Source organism: Ursus americanus, chromosome 22 (genome assembly GCF_024610735.1).
Source record: "Ursus americanus isolate L20-20 chromosome 22, mUrsAme1.1.p, whole genome shotgun sequence".
NCBI classification, from domain to species: Eukaryota; Metazoa; Chordata; class Mammalia; order Carnivora; family Ursidae; genus Ursus; species Ursus americanus.
The window spans coordinates 14,045,914-14,065,172 of record NC_142148.1 but is presented as its reverse complement, the minus strand read 5'-3'; the positions used below and the strand labels follow the sequence as shown (position 1 = coordinate 14,065,172).

The window sequence follows — 19,259 nt, the reverse complement described above, 5'->3', positions numbered from 1 at the left end:
TCAGCATGCAAGTTCCGCACATGTTTTGTTAGATTTACATCTAACCATAGGCTTTTTTGGGAGCAATTTAACATGGTATTGTATTTTAAATTTTGGTGCCCATATGTTCATTGTTGGCATATTTAAATACAATTGAATTTTGTATGTTTACCTTGTATCTTATGACCTTGTTGAACTCACTTACTAGTTCTAGGCGGGTTTCTTTCCTTTCCTTTTCTTGAAGATTCCTTGGGCCTTCTAGACAATCACATCATCTGCAAATAAAGGACAATTCTATTCCTTCTTTTCTGATCTGTGTTTTAAAATTTCCTTTTAATGCCTTTTTTTTCAGAATGGGTTTATTTTACTTTCGGAGCCCAAGGCAAGGCTTAAATCACAACCCTGAGATCAAGACCTGAGCTGAGTTCAAGAGTTGGATGTTTCACTGACTGAGCCACCCAGGCGCCCTTCAGAGTTGGTTCATTTAATCTAAGTTGTAAAATTTGTGGGTATAAAGCTGCTCATAGTTTCCCCCGTTAATCATTTTGATGTTTGGAGAGTCCGTCATGATACTGAATTTCATTACTGATATTAGTAATTTGTCCTCTTTTTCTTTTTTTTTAAAGATTTTATTTATTTATTTGACAAAGATAGCCAGCGAGAGAGGGAACCCAAGCAGGGGGAGTGGGAGAGGAAGAAGCAGGCTCATAGCGGAGGAGCCTGATGTGGGGCTCAATCCCGGATCGCCAGGATCACACCCTGAGCCGAAGGCAGACGCTTAACGACTGCGCCACCCAGGCATCCCCCTCTTTCTTTTTCTGTATCTTTCTAGAGGCTTGTCAATTTTATTGATCTTTTTAAAGAACCGAGTCTTACCTTCATTGATTTTTTCCCCTATTGTTTTGTTTTTAGCATCATTGGTATCTCCTCTTAGCTATATTCTTTCTTTCCTTCTGCTTGCTTTGGGTTTATTTTATTCTTTTTCTACATTCTTGAGTCATACGCTTAGATTATGTTTCTTTCTTTCTTTCTTTTTTTTTTTGGTAAGTTTTATTTATTCATTTAAGTAATCTCTACACCCCATGTGGGGCTCTAACTCACGACCCCGAGATCAAGAATCACACGCTCCTCCGATGACTGAGCCACCAGATGCCCCATACCACACTGCTTAAAACCCAGACTTGGACTTCAACCATCTTTGAGTTCTTCAGAGCACTCAGCCCCCAAAAATGCCTTCAAGTGACCCCAGGAAACAAATATTGAATAAAAATTGACTCCTGCCTTCTAGTCCTTGGATTTCTTGGTGTTTCTTTGGAGTTTGAGGCAAATTCAATTTCTGTAGTTTCAGGATGGCTCATGGACTCTCCAGCCTGCTATTTTTCTTAGGGCCCTGGTTTGAGTTTGCTAGAAGCCAGGTTTGAGATTCCAGGGGCCAGTAGGTGCCATCAGAGACAGATATTGGTTACTGGGTTGAAGGTTCCATCTAAAGTGACTTTGTGTTTGGGCCCCGGATATTGACTCCACATAAGTACACTAGCTCTCATGTGTTAGGAGGAGACCCCAGGAATAAATCCAACAAGGGGACACACATTGAAATGAGACTTCATACCAAAGCTCTGAGAAGAGGCAGAATGGTTCCAGACAGGGAGCTGGCTCAGAAGCAAATCTCAATCCTCCTGTTCAGAGCATGCAAAACTTGCAGTGTTACTCTCTGCAGAGACTGTCAGGACTGGGTGATGATGGAAGGCTTGGGGCAACTGTCAGAGACGTGAGCTGAGCTGAGGGGACTGGCAAGAAACAGACTTCACCAGAGAAGGACCATTACTGGGTGTCTGCAAGCTAGGTAGGAGGGCTTCATCAGGCTCAGCTGAGGACATTCGAGCTCCATGCTTTCTTTATTCTCCACTTTCTTTCCAGATCAACACCTCTGGCCTCTAAGGATGTGCTGATTGCTCTGTAAATTGACATACAAAGTTCGGAATAATACTGGAAAAACATTATAGCTGTTATGGCCTGTTTGTATCCCTCCAAAATTCACATATTGAAATTCTAGTCCCCCGGATGTGATGGTATTAGGAGGTGGAGCCTTTGAGACGTGCTTAGGTCACAAGGGTGGAGCTCTCATTAATGGGATTAGTGCCCTTATAAGAGATCCCACAGAGTTCCCCCACCCCTTCCACCCCATGAGGACACGGTGTACCAGGAAGTGAGCCCTCGCCAGATACTGCCAAGATCTCGGACTTCCCAGCCACCAGCACTCGGAGAAATAAATCTCTGTTGTTTATTAGACCCTCAATCTATGGTATTATTATAGCAGTCCAAATGGACTAAGCCAATAATATTGTCTAAATCTGCTCTTCATTTTAAAGATGAATAAAATTGGGTTGGAAGCAATGTCAAGATTAGAAGTTGCCCACTCTCAGTGCCCTGTCCATCATTCCAAATAAAGTCAAAACAAGCATCTTAAAAAGTTTCTTACTAGAAATGACAACCAACGGAACACTCTCAATCAGAAAGACACACATGCTTGAAAGCCCGTTCCCTTCTCTGCTCTTTCCAGAGCTTCCTGTGGATCCTTAAATCGGGAAGGGTTAAAAACATTAGTTTAAAACAGAAAAGCAGCATAACCTAAACATATATTCACGTCAATGGCTATTTCCCTATGAGATCATTTTTGATGAGAGGCTTTAGAACCTAATGTTTGGGAGCACGCTTGGGTTAAATGATATAATCACAGGACTTACCAGTAGGTAGTTACGCTTTAGCGGATGAAGGTAAAAAAGAAGAAATAGAAAAGATATATATCTACATTTATAGGTATCTATCAATATCTATCTATCTATCTATCTATCTATCTATCTATCTATCTATCTATCCATGTATCATCTTTTGCCCAGTCTCTTAAATTTCTTTTTCTTTTTTTTTAAAAGATTTTATTTATTTATTTGACAGAGAGAAGGACAGCCAGAGAGAGAGAGGGAACACAAGCAGGGGGAGTGGAGAGGAAGAAGCAGGCTCCCAGTGGAGGAGCCTGATGCGGGGCTCAATCCCATAACGCCGAGATCACTCCCTGAGCCGAAGGCAGACGCTTAACGATTGAGCCACCCAGGCACCCCTCTTTTTCTTTTTTTTTTTTTTTAAGAGAGAGGGAGAGGGAGAGAGAATCTTAAGCAGGCTCCATGCCCAGTATGGATCTCACAACTGTGAGATCATGACCTGAGCCAAAATCAAGAGTTGGACGCTTAACCAACTAAGCCACCCAGATGCACCCCACTCCCTTAAATTTCAAACTTCCTTTGTCAACTGGTTTATATATATATATTGCAAACCACATACAGATGGTTTTTAAACCAACCATTAAACCACCGTTTCTGATGTGTGAATTCAACTTGTTCATGTTTGTGAGAACTTCTAGTATTTTTTCATTTTTATTTATATTTACTATTTAATGTACTTTGATTTTGTTTCTTTTTCACTTGCTTTGCTTTTTCTATCTTGGTCAATGTTCACATTATTTTTAAAAAGTTAGGATTAATTTTACTAGGGAGTAAAAGGAAAAATATAATAAAGAAAATCAAGATGGCGAGGCACAAAGATGAGTGGTGTAGACTCTTGAAAACATCATTGTTGAAATTCTGGATCCAGAAAAATAGACGAATGAAAAAAACTTAACTATGATCTTTATGCAAAACACCGCCTTTGCTAACATTCGAATACAATTACCTTGAAGCCTGTTTCTTGAAAATGAGTCTATAAACAGAAATAGGTATGTATGCATATATATGATATAAAATATTAAAAGTGATACGCGTATACTCACGAGTCATTTGAGAAACATGAAGCTTTCTCTCTCTCTGTAAATGTAAGTCCCTCTTTCCTCCACAGACGTAACTGCTATCCTAGATTTTGTTACTCATCCACTTGCTTTCCTTTGTACTTTGACTGCTCACATGTATATTTCTCTATCTATATCTACATCTCTCTATATATAAACAATGTACTGCTGAATTCTTTGCTTTTTGAACTTTGTTTTTGAAATGCAGTTACATGATATCTATATATTTTTTTCATTCAACATGCAGGTTCAATAATCTGGAAGTGTTTAACTTATTAATTCATTTTCATTGCTGAACCTTACCCCCATGGTCTGACCATAACCAACATTTATTAACCCAGTCTATTGTTAATGGACATTTCTTACTTTCCATTTTCGTAAACTGTTACTACAAGAAGTATCGCCATGTTGTCACGAACATTCTGGTATATGTCTGTGGGTGCACACATGCAAGAGTTTCTCCAGGGCGGTGTTTTTCTGTGATGGAAATTGTGGATGAGGCTTTTCTTCCTGTCCTTTTACCGACACACTGCAGGACATCTGGTATCTTTGGCTCTCCCACACTGTAACCACAGATAACACCCTGTCACAGGGACAACCAAACCATCCCAGTATTTCTAAACACCCTTTGGGATGCCCCGTTGAGAACTATTGCTTTAGGGTAGGTATCTAGAAGCGGGACTGTCGGGTCACAGGTTGTGTGACTGCCCAGTTTTCACTTAGTCTATATAAACCACATTGTTGCGATTCAGAGACAGTGGTGGGTTGGATCACAAATCCGACATATACATGATTCATGTTAAATGGCACGCTCATGTACCATATGCCCATATATAGTTCAATATACCTCGGGAAGTCTTCACATATACACCTGATGCTATTGTATCAACGACTTAAAGTATTCCTGCTTTTACAAAAGGTACACATTTCACAATCTATTAACAGAATATTTTGTTATCCTTTCTCTAATAAGTTTGGTATCGCATCTGAAATATGACTTCTAGTTAAACAACATTTCCACAAGAACATTTTTATCCATATTCCTTAAAGTGATAAATTTCCCCTCAATACCTGTGACTGCTCGTTGAAAGCTTTCACATGTTCAAAGCATTTATAAGGTTTCACTTCTATATTAATCCTCTACTTCCGATAAGCTATAACCAGTTGGGATGAAGACTTTCCTACATGCGTTGACATCTTAGCTTTCCTGCCCTGTGATTTGGCTGATGTTCAACTAGTCTGATTTGTAGATGCAGATTTCTGCATGCGGGCAACATTGACAGGAGTTTTCTTCTTGTGTGTTTTTCTTTGATGTTTGGTGAGGGCTGACCTCTGGCTGAAGGTTTTTCTACATTCATTACATTCATAGGGTTTTTCCCCTGTGTGAATTCTCTGATGTTTTGTGAGGGCTGATTTTTCATAGAAGGTTTTCCCACATTCAGGGCATTTGTAGGGTTTCTCTCCTGTATGAGTTCTCTGATGCACAACCAGGTTGGATTTCACACAGAAAGATCTCCAGCATTCATTGCACTTATAGGGTTTTTCTCCTGTGTGGGTCCTTTGATGTTGAGTAAGGTTTGATTTCACACAGAAGGTTTTCCCACATTCACTACACTGATATGGTTTCTCTCCTGTGTGAGTTCTCTGATGCACTGTGAGGGCTGACTTCTGGCAAAAGGACTTCCCACATTCAGCACATTCATACGGTTTTTCTCCTGTGTGAGTTCTCTGATGTTCGGTGAGGTTGGGTTTCACAAAGAAGGACTTCCCACATTCAGCACATTCATACGGTTTTTCTCCTGTGTGAGTTCTCTGATGTTCGGTGAGGTTGGGTTTCACAAAGAAGGACTTCCCACATTCGTTACACTCATAGGGCTTTTTCCCCATGTGTGTGCTCTGATGTTGAGTAAGGTCTGTTTTCCTGTGAAAGCTTTTCCCACATTTATTACAGTCATAGGCTTTCTTTCCGTTGTGAGCTCTCTGATTTTGAGTGAGGTGTGACTTCTTATTGAGGGCCCTCCCGCTTCTGTGATACTCAGCAGTTTTCTTCCCTGGCTGCATTCTCTGATGTCGAGCGAGTTTTAACTTCTCACAGGAGGATTTCTCACGTTTACCACCTTGAAAGCTTTTCTCTCCGATATTAATTCTCTGACTTCTAGTGAGGTGTGACTCCTTCTTTATGCCTCTCTCACTATCATGACACTCAGCAGGTTTTTCTGTTGTGTGAGTTCTCTGACGTTGAGCAAAGTATGACGTTTCATGGAAGGACTGCCCACATTTATCACAGTCATGGATTTCCTCTCCTGCCTGAGTTCTCCCACTCTGAGTGTGGTATGACTTCTGCAAGGAGTCCTCGCTTTCATTATACTCATCAGGTGTTCCTCTTCTGTACTCTCTCTGCTGTTGAGTAAGGTCTGACTTCTCGCTAAAGGATTTCCCCAGTTTATTACAATCATAGCGTTTCTCCCCTATGTGGGTTCTCTGATGTACACATGTTGACTTCCTGCATGAGGGTTTCCTGTTTTTACTGGATTCATGCAGTTTCCTTTCCTTAAGGGTTCTTGGGTGAGCACTGAGCTTTAATTTTTGGGTGAAGACCTGTCTGTATTCATTACCTTCAGAGGGGTTCTCTCCTTTGTGAGCTCTCTTATGTGTAACAAAGGCAGTCTTTTTGTGAAAGTTCTTTCCACAATTATTATATTCAAGAGCTTTCTCCAAAACTGAATTCTTCTCATGTTGAATAAAGTCCTCATTGTGTCTGTGGGATTTCTTCCTGTGATCATTTTCATAGGGTTTGTTCCCTGCATGAGTTTTCTCATGCACAGTATCAAGGAATTCACATCCACTGATATCATTAGACTTTTTTCTTACCTGGTTTCTATTACTAATAATTAATTCTGAAACACTTTTCAAGCTTGTTCCAAAGGAGTCACATTTATGGGATATTTTTCTTGAGGGCACTGGGTTTGTGGCCATATTAAATGTTTCTCCCAAGGTCTTACTTCTCTCCTTAGTCAATATTCTGTTGTTGAAGAATAAAGCTTGCCTTAAATATTTATCTTCCTTTTCTTGGGTTCTTTCTTTCATGTTTTTGGCTTTCTGGATTTCTAGAAATATGAGAAATTGACATATGTTACAAATCTTAACACATTTCTTAAGAAATGGCATTTTACACAAATGGCCTATATGGACTTGATTCGTAGGTTCTTAGACATAGTGTTCTGGGATGAAAGAAGTGCTGGGCAAATATTTATTCTACTCTTTTGGTTTGGTAACATAAAAACAAAGACAAAAACACATATTGTAGTAGAAAAAAAAAAGGAGGAGGAAGCTGAAAATTAACACAAGTGGCTTTGGTTTGTTACAAATATGATGTCAAGATGGATAGAGGGTTTGAAAAAAGGCATAAGGAATGGTGGGCTGAGTAAGAAGGAGATCAGGAAAACAACTGATCCAAGGATGGAGCATTTTCAAAGGATGGGCAAAGACAAGGGACACTAAGGAGAAAGACAAGGAAGACTGGAAGGTAATAAGGGAAGTATCAGAGCCAAGATCAGGTTGATGCAGATCAGACTAGAACCATATCCTCCTCTCCCCCATACTTTACCACCTGCAGTGGAACCCTTACTCCACTTTCCATGTTCCCAAACTCTTCCTCCTCTTTCCCATTCTGTACATCAACTCCCAGTTAAACTTATGAAATTACTAATTTCCTTGGGTCTCAGGGTCCAGTCCTATAGCTCATCCCCATCTCTTCCTAGAGCTGTGATATGGTAAAACGATGTCCAAAGAGAGTGTTAAAACATAGAGGAGAGAATGAGCCCTCCCTACCCTACTTGCCAAAGGATCCGATTGCCCTCTGTATTCTGGTTGTTGATGCTGTCATTTGACCCCATCAGGATTGATCAACAGTTATCGGTCCTGATTGACACCCTCCACTCCTTCCTCTTTCAGTCTCCTGATTTATTTTGCCAACTGACTGTGTCCTGTCACAATACGAATGTTTAATTTCACCTTTATATCATGCTTTCTTCCTCTCTGACGTCTTTTTTTCTGCGAAAACTCAAGTAGCTAGCTATTCAATTTGGTCCAAGGACCTTTATTAATCTTTGTCTTAAAAACTTTTTAGCTATGGGTGATTATTACTATCCTCTGCTGTTCTCATTTTACGCAAGAACATCAATTGTATGCTTAAAAATATGTGATTTTTCTGTAGCCGGTAAAACTAATAGAAGCCAATATGCCAGCAAGGAAAAAAATTTTTAAAGATTTTATTTATTTATTTGACAGAGACAGAGACAGCCAGCGAGAGAGGGAACACAAGCAGGGGGAGTGGGAGAGGAAGAAGCAGGCTCCCAGGTGGAGGAGCCTGATGTGGGGCTCGATCCCAGAACGCCGGGATCACGCCCTGAGCCGAAGGCAGACGCTTAACCGCTGTGCCACCCAGGCGCCCCCAGCAAGGAAAAATTTGATATTGGATTTTTATACCTAGAGTTTACACTAGGTTCTTATATCTAAGTTCACAACCCATGTTCAAGCAATCAGTCCACAAGTCTAAAGTATTGTCGATCATATTAGATCAGGGTATTTAATTCTATAAATTGGACATTTCCAGCCACATATCCACTCTCATGTTTTTCACTTGGTTAGTACATATTCTGTACTTAGCTCTACTCAGAACCCACATATCCTTCAGGGCAATGCTACTGTCTCAGTGCTTTTTTTAAGACAACAATCTCATCACTTCAAGTTCCATTTGTGGCAAAGTTTGCAAGTACATACTATCTGCACAATGTGTTCTGACACTTCTTTCCACGGCTCATTTGTGTGATGTTTTCTTTCTACTTCTACTTCCATAACCAACCCTGATTTTCATTGCTTTGGTTGTAATCCACATTTTAATTAATTAACTAATTAATTAATTAATTTTTAAAGTAGGCTCCACGTGGGGCCTGAACTCACGACTCTGAGATCAAGACCAGAGCTGAGATCAACAGTCAGACGCTTGACCGACTGAGCCACTCAGGCGCCCCATTCCACTTTTAAGTTTGGGATTTCAGCTGCCTCCCACCTCCACTGAAAATGGAGTTGACATTTCGTTTTTATTTCCCCTGTGGCCTTCGAATAATCTGCAGGAAAAGAAGAGGCAATGCTGAGTTCACACGTCCATCTGCATACTGGAATTCACTCCTTCCTTCTCAAAATGCTTTGTTCACGGGGCTGCAGAAGACCACTGTCTTCTGGTTCCTTCCCCACTGTACTGGGTGCTTCTGTTCAGTCTCGCTTGCTAGAGTCTTGTGGCTTCCTGACCTCCAAACCTAGTGCACATGGGTGCAGCCCTTGACCTCCCCTCTCACCTAGCGTGTCACTCAGGGTAGAAGTCAGTCTTACCAGGCCCCTAAAGCTCTGCTCCAGCTAACCCTCTGTCATCAGCTGCTACTTTCTTTTGAACCTGCTCTGGTCCCACGGACTCCTCTCTGGTCCCTGATTACACCAAGCACACTCCCATCTCAGAGGCTTCATACCTGCTGCACCCTCGATCTTGAAATCTCTCAGATAACCTGTGGCTCACTCCATCCCTCCATTCAAAACTCTATCCTGAACTGTTCCTTTCCAAAACCAGCACTCCTTATCGGTCCCTATATCCTTCATCTGACTTTAATTTTTCATACTGCTGATTACTACTGGACATATTACTTTTTTTTTTTTTTTTTTTGCTAATTGCCGATTTTTTGCTAAATCTGTCAATTTGCTAATTAGATCTCAGTAGATCTAGAAGCAGAGACTTTGCATCCCTTCTGCTTAGAATGTAACAGGTGCATAGGTGTCTAATAAATATTTGTTGAATATAGGAACGCACCAATAACTGCTTATTGACAGTGTGTTTGGCAGAGGAGGGAAGGTGAACAATGGCCATTACCGAACAGAGAAAAACAGAGAAATAAAGGTCTAGGACAAGGAAAGGAGCAATTGGGTTCTACGAAATCCAAGTCAATCTCTCTATGCATAAAAGTCAAACAGAACATGAAGAGCACTTACATATGAGTGCTGTTTGGAGGTTTGATATCTAAGGTATGGTGATCAACCGTCTTTAGTCACTTCTAAAAGCCTCTAAAACACTTTCAGAAATGCTCTGACCTGGCCACTTGGCATCCAGCTTCCACCAGTTGCCTTCTCTCTACTCTTGTGAACTCACCTGGGCAACTCTGACTTGGGAGCTCCCTCTTTGGTGCCCATGGCTTCTCTCCTTGCTCCAGCTTGAGTACCAGCTCAGGTTTGGTGACACAGTGCCCTGTAATGGGAAATGACATGGGACTTGGCAAATCTGCTTAAGGATCAGGCCCTTTGAAGAATCAGAAGGGAGAAGCTTTAGAAGCTGTACAATGATGGGGCCCTCATCAAAGACCTTTTCACCAGAGAGGTGAGAATATAACAGACTTTCAAGTTCCCTGAAAGGGTCTCTGAATCCCAAATCTCAAGCCTGAAAGTCATTACACCCTACAGCGATTTGGTGGCTAAGACAGGAAATGCATGCCGTTGGTAGCTGCATGGGAAGCACGCTTACCCAGTGACACCAGCTGCCTGTAGTTCTCCAGCATCACCTCCTTGTACAGGAGCCTCTGGGCAGGGTCCAGCAGCTGCCACTCCTTCTGGGTGAAGTCCACAGATATGTCCTCGAACAACACCGGGCCCTGTAACAGTCAAATCCCGCTCAGGAAGCGTGCAAGACCGGATGGCATGGGAAATCCATATGGAAATGAATTTCCACTGTGTTCATTGTTTTAAAAAATTGGGGGGGGGGTAGAGGGGAGAGGGCTAAAGGGAGGGAGGAAGGAGAGAGGGAGAGAGTGAATCTTAAGCAGGCTCCATGCCCGGTGTGAGCCTGATGTGGGGCTTGATCTCACGACCCTGAGATCATGACCTGAGCCAAAATCAAGAGTCAGACGCTTCACCGACTGAGCCACCCAAGCGCCCCTACTGTGTTCATTGTTAAGAGTTTACCAGAACATGTTACAAAGGACGACAACGATATACCTTCCTTTATGTTGTACTTTGTGGGAGAAAAAGAAACCATAATAGAAATACTCTGCCTCTATATTTATTTATTAATTCATAAAATAACGAAAATTTGAGCCCCTCTATATATCGAGATGTATTCTAGTTGTAAGGATGCTAAGGCGAAGAGACACTGATCCTGTTTTCAAGGTGTTTATGGACCAACAAGGAGACTTTCTACAAAACACATACATGTCCAATAATAAATTACACAATAATAAATAACACACATTTAGTTAAGGGAGTCGCAAGGAGTGCAGGGTGACGGAATAAGCTTGGGGGCTTCAAGGAGACTCAGAGCAGCAGAGGGATTTAGTGGTCAGACACGGAGAAGGTTTGGATTTTCTCCTGGAGACCAGGGGCTAATACTGAGGCACCCCACCACCAGGAGTTCCTAAGCATCTCTGTGCATTGACATGTAAATGATTTACGTCTAGGACTCTCCAGCTAGCCACCGAAAGTAACGTGTCCTTTCTTAATTTTTTCTAGATACAGAAGAAACATGAAAGGGCATTCTAGTACTTTCCTCACATACCATACACTACTTCATTGTCTTGTGCAGTTCTCTGGGGTGGACACGGGGCTTTGGAGATGACTTCCATGGAAATGGGGACGTAGAGGTAAGTAACATGATCAGATTTCTATTTTGAAAGCTATGCCCTAGTAGCAGAGTGGGGAAGTGTTTTAAAGCAGTGGTTCTCAATCAACATGGTCTTGCCTGCCGGGGAGGGGAATTTGGTCATGTCAGGAGACATTTGTGGTTGTCCCAACTGAGGAAGGGTGCTTCTGGTATCTAGCGGCTGGAGTCCAGAGATGCTGTTGGACATCCTACGATGCCCAGGACAGCCTCTACAACAAAGGATTATCTAGCCCCAGATACTGATTGCATTGAGGTTGAGAAAGCCGGGGAAGGGTTTGTAAAGGGAAGGGAAGGGAACTCAGAGAGGAAGGTAATAACCATAATCAGAGAAGATTTTAATGTAGTAACAGGGGCATTTAGAAGTGGAGCTGATTCTCAATGTGTTTAGGGCAATAGGAACAATGGAACACTACTCCGGGCTCATCTGCAAGAGCAGCTGGGTCAAGGCTGGGGCCGTATACTGAGACCGACAAGCCAGGAGGAAGAATGGGTCGGGCAGGAGAGAGAGAGAGAGATCTTGGACGGGTTATACGTAAGGCATCTGTGACGCACACAGGTGGAGAGTTCCACGTGATGGCTGGATGTAAGGTGTTGGGGCTCAGGAGAGAGGTCAGGGTTAAGATGACTTTTGGAAATCAGGAGCCTCTCGGTGGTAGCGGAAGCCGTCCAAGTAGGGAACTTGCCCACAAAGAGGGAGAAGGAAGGGAGAAGGAAGACTTGGAGCCTGGCGGGGAGGAGGAGGGAGAGGAGGCCTGGCGACCAAAGAAGCAGGAGTCAGCTCTTGCACCTGCACAAGGAGAGCAGAGCAGGTCCACGACAGCGCTCTCGAGGCAGCCGCTGAAGGAATAAAGTGCTCCTCCCGAGCCACCGGTGGTGACAATTTCAAGAATAAGAGATGTTCCTACCTCAACATGATGGGCTGGGCACACACATTTATCTCTTCAGCCTCCAAAACTAGAGCAGGGGAGACATAAAAACACCACTATGTGATCAGGGCAGAGGAGTGCAGGGAAGGGGGCTGTCCGCAGGGGACAAATTCTGACTGGTTTCTGTAAGAGATGGACTAGGAGGCAGAGAGTGGAGGCTGTGTGCTCATCCCCTAATAAAAACCCAGAAGGTGCAAGAGAAAGTTCTGTTCAGAGCCAGGCGGCGGGAAGATGAAATGGGATCTGGGCTGAAGACCCAGGAGAGTGAGTGGGCATATGAGGACTGCCATGCTCCTGGCTCGTTCTTACCCCCAGAGGGGTTGGCGAAGGGTCAACACTCAGGAGAACCTTCTCTATAAAAAGCAGGGCAATCGCCTCCAGGACTTTGCAACCCGAGAGAGAAAGAAAGTACTATGCTCAGTACACTGACCAGTCCCAGCTTTGCTTTTAGGGCAACGCTAGGGAAAGAGACCAATGCACTCTGCCATCAGGTAAGGCTTTGCCGGCTTTGGCAGGGGGAAAGGAGGGTCTCCGGGAGCTCTGCCCCCCTCTGTACAGCCTACAGAGAGGCCTGTCTGTACACATCTCCCACCAATCCACGGAAAAGGCCCCAAGTCTGTCCTTCCACTCAAGGGAAGAGCTTGCCAAGGAAACAGACGTCCGTGCTGCAGCTGCCGCCTAGATTGATCTTACGAGGTTTTTGTCTTTCCATTTACAACAGAAAACTAAAAAGGGCCCAGACTCTGCTGGAGGAAAAACAATCAATCGGAAAAATAAGCATCAGGAAAAACTGCTTAACAAATTATTATTTTATGTAAATAAAAACCAACAGCCTAAAAAATAAAGTACCAAGATGAATCGATTGAAGCCTATGAAAACAAAGTTAATTTACATATTGAAGACAATACTTTTAAGACTTCAACTTGGTGTCCCCAGATTGGTGTCAGAGTGTTATTTCCATAAAATGAGAAAAGTTGGCTCTGCGAAAAGAGGAAGGACCCAGATAGGACATACTCTGTGGGTGACTTAGGAAAACAAAAAAACCTAAAACCCTCCAAGGGAGGCTTTGAAATCCCCATGACTTGGGTGACAAAAATGAGCAAATCTCTTAACGCACAGAACGAAAGCACAGGAAAATGGAAAAGGCGACAGAAAAGTAAAGGGAGGACAGCCAGCCCGCCGCCGCGGAGAGCCACTGACAGCCTCCCAGGAGCTCTGGGTGGCAAGAACAGAGAGGGGGCAGGGAGGGACATAATCTCGGGAAACCACTGGAAGTGTCCAGGGGCACTCGAGGCTCCGTGGGCAGCAGCATCTTCCGCGGGCAGACGCAGCCTGGCGAGACAGCTCAGACTCCGGGAGAAAGAAAAACTTGGCAAGAAGAAAGAATAAAACAGGAGTGAGAAGCAAACTGCCACACGACTTCTCCAGTCTCTGCAGATGCTGGGAGATAAAGGAGATCCTGTTTTCGCCTCCTGCCCTGAAGGAAAAGGAGTGCAGACCCTGGGGGTGTAGCCAATTATTCCGGTGACAGGGTGGGATAAAGGGGCTTCCAGGTACTCAGACTCAGAAGGCCTGAGATTCTCCAGAGGCCTCCATCAGAAGTCAGCAGTGAAGAAGGAACACGGCAGAAGGAGAGTGTGGAGAGCAGACAGAAGAGCAAGAAGAACCGGTTCCTGGTGAAGCCAGAGAAGGGAGGGGGACTTACAGACCTTGCGAGGGAAGAGGCACAGGGTAACTCAACTTCAGGGAACGCCGAAAAACATTTATAAACTGTATGTAGGCAACATTTTTACATTTTTGGACAAAGCGACATATTGTGGGTGTGAAGCCTGAGAATTCTCGAAACTTGGGAAGAGGAGCTGCTACAGCGATTGACGGGGCAACTGAGGCAGGCTGTGCCAGTCTGGCAACAGGCCATCTGGAACGAGGTAGTGAAATCAGTCCCTGAAAAGACAGAGAATGACTGGTCCTCTGGATGGGTTAGGAATGCCAGAGCTCACACGCAGCTGAGGGCACCTGAAACCCTCTTTCTACCTAAGTATGGTTCCCAGCTTTAGGAAATAAAAACACAGGGCACCCAGGGAAACAACAAATAGGTTTTTAGTATAAGTATGTCCCATGCAAGGTATACTTTCTGTGCCCTGTGTCTTATCTGGCAACGCCATGCCCAGGAGACGTCCCATTCCAAGTTCCTGGACAGCCTGGACCAGAAGCAGATGGTATCTTACTCCCCAAAATGGGTGGAAAGCTTGTAGTGGACTTGGACTCCAGGACAAATTTGACCTATCTGGCCAAATTTCTTTTCTTTTTTTTTTTTTAGTAACCTCTACACCCAGTGTGGGACTTGAACTCACAACCCCGAGATCAAGAGTCGCACGCTCTACCGACTGAACCAGCCAGTCGCCCCCTATCTGGCCAAATTTCTAATGATGTATCCTTAGAACCATTCCAGCTACAAGCACTTAAACCTGTTATTTATACTTTCAGTAAGAAGGGCATAATAAAACTCCCTACCTCATAATGCTGTCGTAATTAAAAGAGTGAAGCCAGGCAAGGAATTTAACAGTGACTAGAACATGATAAGCAACCCTGAGCTGTAGATAACAATATAAAATGTTTTATCTTCAAACTCGGGACGGCAAAATAACCAGAAAATGTGTATTAGAATTGAAATAATTTTTGTTCAAGTAGCTAGAAGGTGTGATGCAGTTGAACAAAGAATTCAAAAAAGAATATTTATCACGTAAAGACAAAGCGGGGAAAAGAAAGGCATTTAAAACGTTTCCATAGCAACGGAGACAAAGGAGTGTATCTTATTTAGATGGAACTGTGGGTGAAAACAATCCCTGATGTCAAAAGAAAAATACGTTTCCATACGTGTTGCACACATCGAGGGTAATCAGTAAAACACAAATCAAACGTAGACCTTCAAAACCACCAGAAGAGGAAAAAAGGAAAGTCAGATAATATCACAGGAAAAAAGTCCAAAAAATGAAGATAAACAATTCATATGAAAGCATGGTCATTAAAAAATGTGAAGTCACTCTTGGATTTCATTGAAAAAGTTGAGTAATAAGTCAATGACTCACCCAGGATATGTTCATCTCCTGCTCCGGGGTAAGTTTCCAGAACTGTGAGGCCAGAGCTGGAGGAAGGGGAAGGAGCAGAGCAATCATGAGAAATAGGGTCTGTCCTGATGGTCCCCCCGGAAGCTTTGCCTGGCAGTCCGCACATAGTAACTGACAGCCAGCCACAGGGTGGGAGAATGTCTCTGGCCCTTCAAAGGGGCCAAGGGGACTCTCCTATCCCTGATGTAACCGTGGGGACTTAAGAGAAGCATGCTTTTCATTGGGGAGAGTAAATATTCCTATGTTTTTGGTTTCTTACAATTTACAGCTTTCTTTGATTTAATAGCAGACAGATACGAAACAAGCCAAAGTCCAACTGAGAAAGAGCTGGTTAAACAAATCTTAGCATAGCAAGGATACCATGCCATGCCTTTGGCCATTATTAAACATGTTACATTTGAAGTTTCTGATGTCTGGGATTTGTTTATTATTTGTTTAAGTTTGTTTGTTTGTGTAATTTCTACACCCAGTGTGGGGCTCGAACTCATGACCCCGAGATCAAGAGTCCCACGCTCTTCCGACTGAGCCAGCCAGGGGATTTACTTTAAAATAATCTAGTCATGAAAGGTAGAAGGGAAATGTGTATGTGTGTGTGTTAGGGGTGGGTACAGATGAAACAGAATGGTCATAGGTTGACAACGGTGGAAGCTGTGACAAGTATTACGGGAGTCATTATGTTATTTTCTTTACTTTACTAAGTTTTGAGTATTTTCATCAGAAAAAAGTGTAAAAAATGATGTGACAAACAACAAAAATCTGACAGAGATCTGCTCACTTACTTTCTTACATATATATATATATATTTTTTTTTTAATTAAAAAAAAATTTTAAGTAGTCTCTACACCCAACGTGGGGCTGGAACCTGCAACCCTGAGATCAAGCAATGCCCACTCTACCAACTGAGCCAGCCAGGTGCCCCTCCTACTTATATTTAAAAAATTAATACGAACCTCTAACAGGCATACATGTGCTTTAAGGAAGTCTATTTTTTTTTTTAAAGGGATCTATTCTTCTTTGGTTTCAGTGTCTCTAAGGGATTTTTTTTTTTTTTTTAATTAAGAAACTTGTTTCGACTTAACTGAGCCACAGTGGACAGAAGAGGGGCTTGAGAGTCAGGGGGTCCTTTAGGTTCTGGGACTAACAAATAATGTAAACTGAGATTATGTTAATATTGAAGATACTGACAACACTTGGATGGTGCTTACTATGTAACGGGCACTGCTCTAAGTACTTTATATATATTATCTCATTTATTCCTTAAAATAAAGCAAGGTGTAGGTAGTATTATCACTCCCAGTCTGCAGATGAGGAAATTGACAGAGGAAGTGAAAGTAACGTGGTAGAGCCGGGCTTTGAACCCTGGCAGTCTGGCTCCAGAAATCTTGTACTTACCCCTATGCTAATGACTCCCTCAGACCCAATACTCTTCACTTTTAAAATGAGACAGGTGACATAACCCCTGAAGACCCTTGCTGTACCGCTACAAAGGCAAGAATGGGGGTGGGCGGGTAGCATGTCCCTAAATTCCAGATGAAGGGTGGCTGTGGTTTGCGGGCTGTGCAGAATCCCAGGAGAGGGGCTGCAGGGAGAATAAAAATCATGGGGGGTAGTTTGGGGAGAGTGGAGATAGTGTCTCCGTGGCCGTCCTCCCAGACCACATCCTCATCCACTGTCCACAGGATTTCCTCATCCCAGGAAGCCTGCCTCTTGCCCATCACCCTCAGCTCGGCTCACCTCTCTCTTTTGCAAGTTGGCCCACAGCTTGGCTGACGGACAGTGCTTGACAACCTCTGGTGCGGTGATTTGACTCAGGGCAGAACGATCAGAAATTGTTTCCAAGCAAGCAAAGACAGAACCTGCTTGTTTCTGGGGTCTGTGTCCCCAGCTGAGCTGGGCTGTATCTGGGTGGGTGGGGATCTCCCAGGTGGGAGTCCTGCTCGTGGTGGCCCCACCCTCTTTCCTTACAAGAGCTGTGGGAATCCAAGGAAATGTGAACCTGGCTGGAGGGGTAAATTCAAATAACTTGAAATCTCCAGCTCAGGTCCCAGCTGTCCCTGGGACTTCACCACCCCCTACAACAGGAGTTCTCAGTGGGGTTCCCAGACCAGCAGTAGCAGCCTCAGTCAGGAGCTGATAGCGATGCAGATCTGGGGGCCCCTTTCAAACCTACTGAACCGGAGACTCTGGGGCTGCGGCCTCGCCAGCTCCTGGGTTTTAACAAGCTTATTTGAGAACAATTGTCAGAAAAATCTGGTTTGGGAGTCTGTAAGCCGCTGAGGTCACAGGGGAGATGGACAATGAAGAAAGAGTAGAGGAGCCTCCGTTACGCAGTGACCCGAGGGCTCTGAACAGATGTCAAGAAGTCCCCATGAACTCTAGGGAAGCCCAGCTTGGTACACTCTGGGTTCTTCCTCGTGCCTCTGCGGGACTTGCCACTTTGCTAAGTGCTGGGAAAGATGCGCTGCTGGACAAACCCAACATGGGATTTAGAAATAAAACTGTTCGTGGTTTGTATGCCGGCTCCTTCAATTACTACCGTCCATGAGACCCCACCTCCAGACTCTTGGTTTTCTTCTTGGTTAAAATGGGATTAATACCAATTTTACAGGGGGGGGGGGCTTTGGAAATAAATAATATTCTTAACGAAAAAAAAAAACAGTGATAAAGGCAATTAACATTTCCCAGGTACTTCGTGAATGCCAGGACCTGTGCTGAGTGCTTTATGGGTGTTATCTTATGCAATCCTCAGAACAACCTGGAGACAGGTTTTAGGAATAAGTTGATTTTACAGATGGGGAAACTGAGTCTTAGAGGCTCATCATTTTGCCCGTGGAGATTCAGTGGCTGAGCTAGAATTTAAACTCGTCGGAGTTCAAACTTAGGCTCTTGCATCAGTCTGCTACAATGCATACCCACCACCTGCCCTTAGCCTGCAGACATATGATAAATGTTAGAAGCATTCACTCTCATCCCCGCTGTGGTCGTGGATTTGACTCGCTAATGAATGGGTGACCAGGGCATATGCAAATTCAAGAAGCTCCTGGAAACAGTTCTTTCACATTCAGATGCCTCTCCTCAGCGCACTTTATTCTGACCAAGAAACCCGTGCCCTTATCCTTTTCGTGGAACCTGTGGGTCTGCAGCCAAGCCGCTCTGTCTCTTTCTTAAGGGTCCTCAGCCCGCGTGGGGTTCGTTCAAGTTTTTGCTTCCACCATGTGTGGGCACAAACCTATCCCTCGCCGGGCAAAGCAACCCTCCAAACTAGGTCCTCACCTGTAGTGCACATCCTTCGTGCAGGACTCGGTCACCGAGCAGCGCGCCGACCCGGAGGCTCCCCGATTACCTGCGCTGCGAAGCCGGAGACAGGGAGCGGGCGAACAATGAGGAAGAACTGCACATGCGCAGGAGGAGCAGCTGCGAGGGACAGGTTCCCGGGGCTCTCCTGCCGGTGAGCCATCAAATTCGGGACTCCGTTTCCCATAAGTCTCCGCGCTCCCGTCTTAGGGAATGTCAAAAGAGTCCCTCTTTTGAGTCCTTAGGGAATGTCAAAAGAGTCCCTGCCTTATCTGGAGAGTTGGGTTATTTGTCCAAAATCATCTTTACTTTTGTTTGGGGCGCTGGTTCCTCCATGACCCCTGGATTAGGAATCTGAACCCGGTTCCACGGGATCCTAGGACCAGGGTCCCTTTAGACTC

The 19,259-nt window shown here is 43.9% G+C and overlaps 1 protein-coding gene across 1 annotated transcript; it reads right to left on the bottom strand.

Annotated features, from left to right (window-relative positions):
* Window positions 1-4,835: 4,835 nt before the first annotated feature.
* ZNF334 (zinc finger protein 334) lies at window positions 4,836-19,021 on the bottom strand. Its single transcript, XM_087853937.1, has 4 exons — window positions 18,908-19,021; window positions 10,380-10,506; window positions 10,011-10,106; window positions 4,836-6,921 (listed from the first exon to the last, which is right to left on the bottom strand). The coding sequence occupies exons 1-4, from the start codon at window positions 19,019-19,021 to the stop codon at window positions 5,045-5,047; spliced, it is 2,214 nt and encodes a 737-aa protein (XP_087710063.1). The 3' UTR covers window positions 4,836-5,044.
* Window positions 19,022-19,259: the final 238 nt, after the last annotated feature.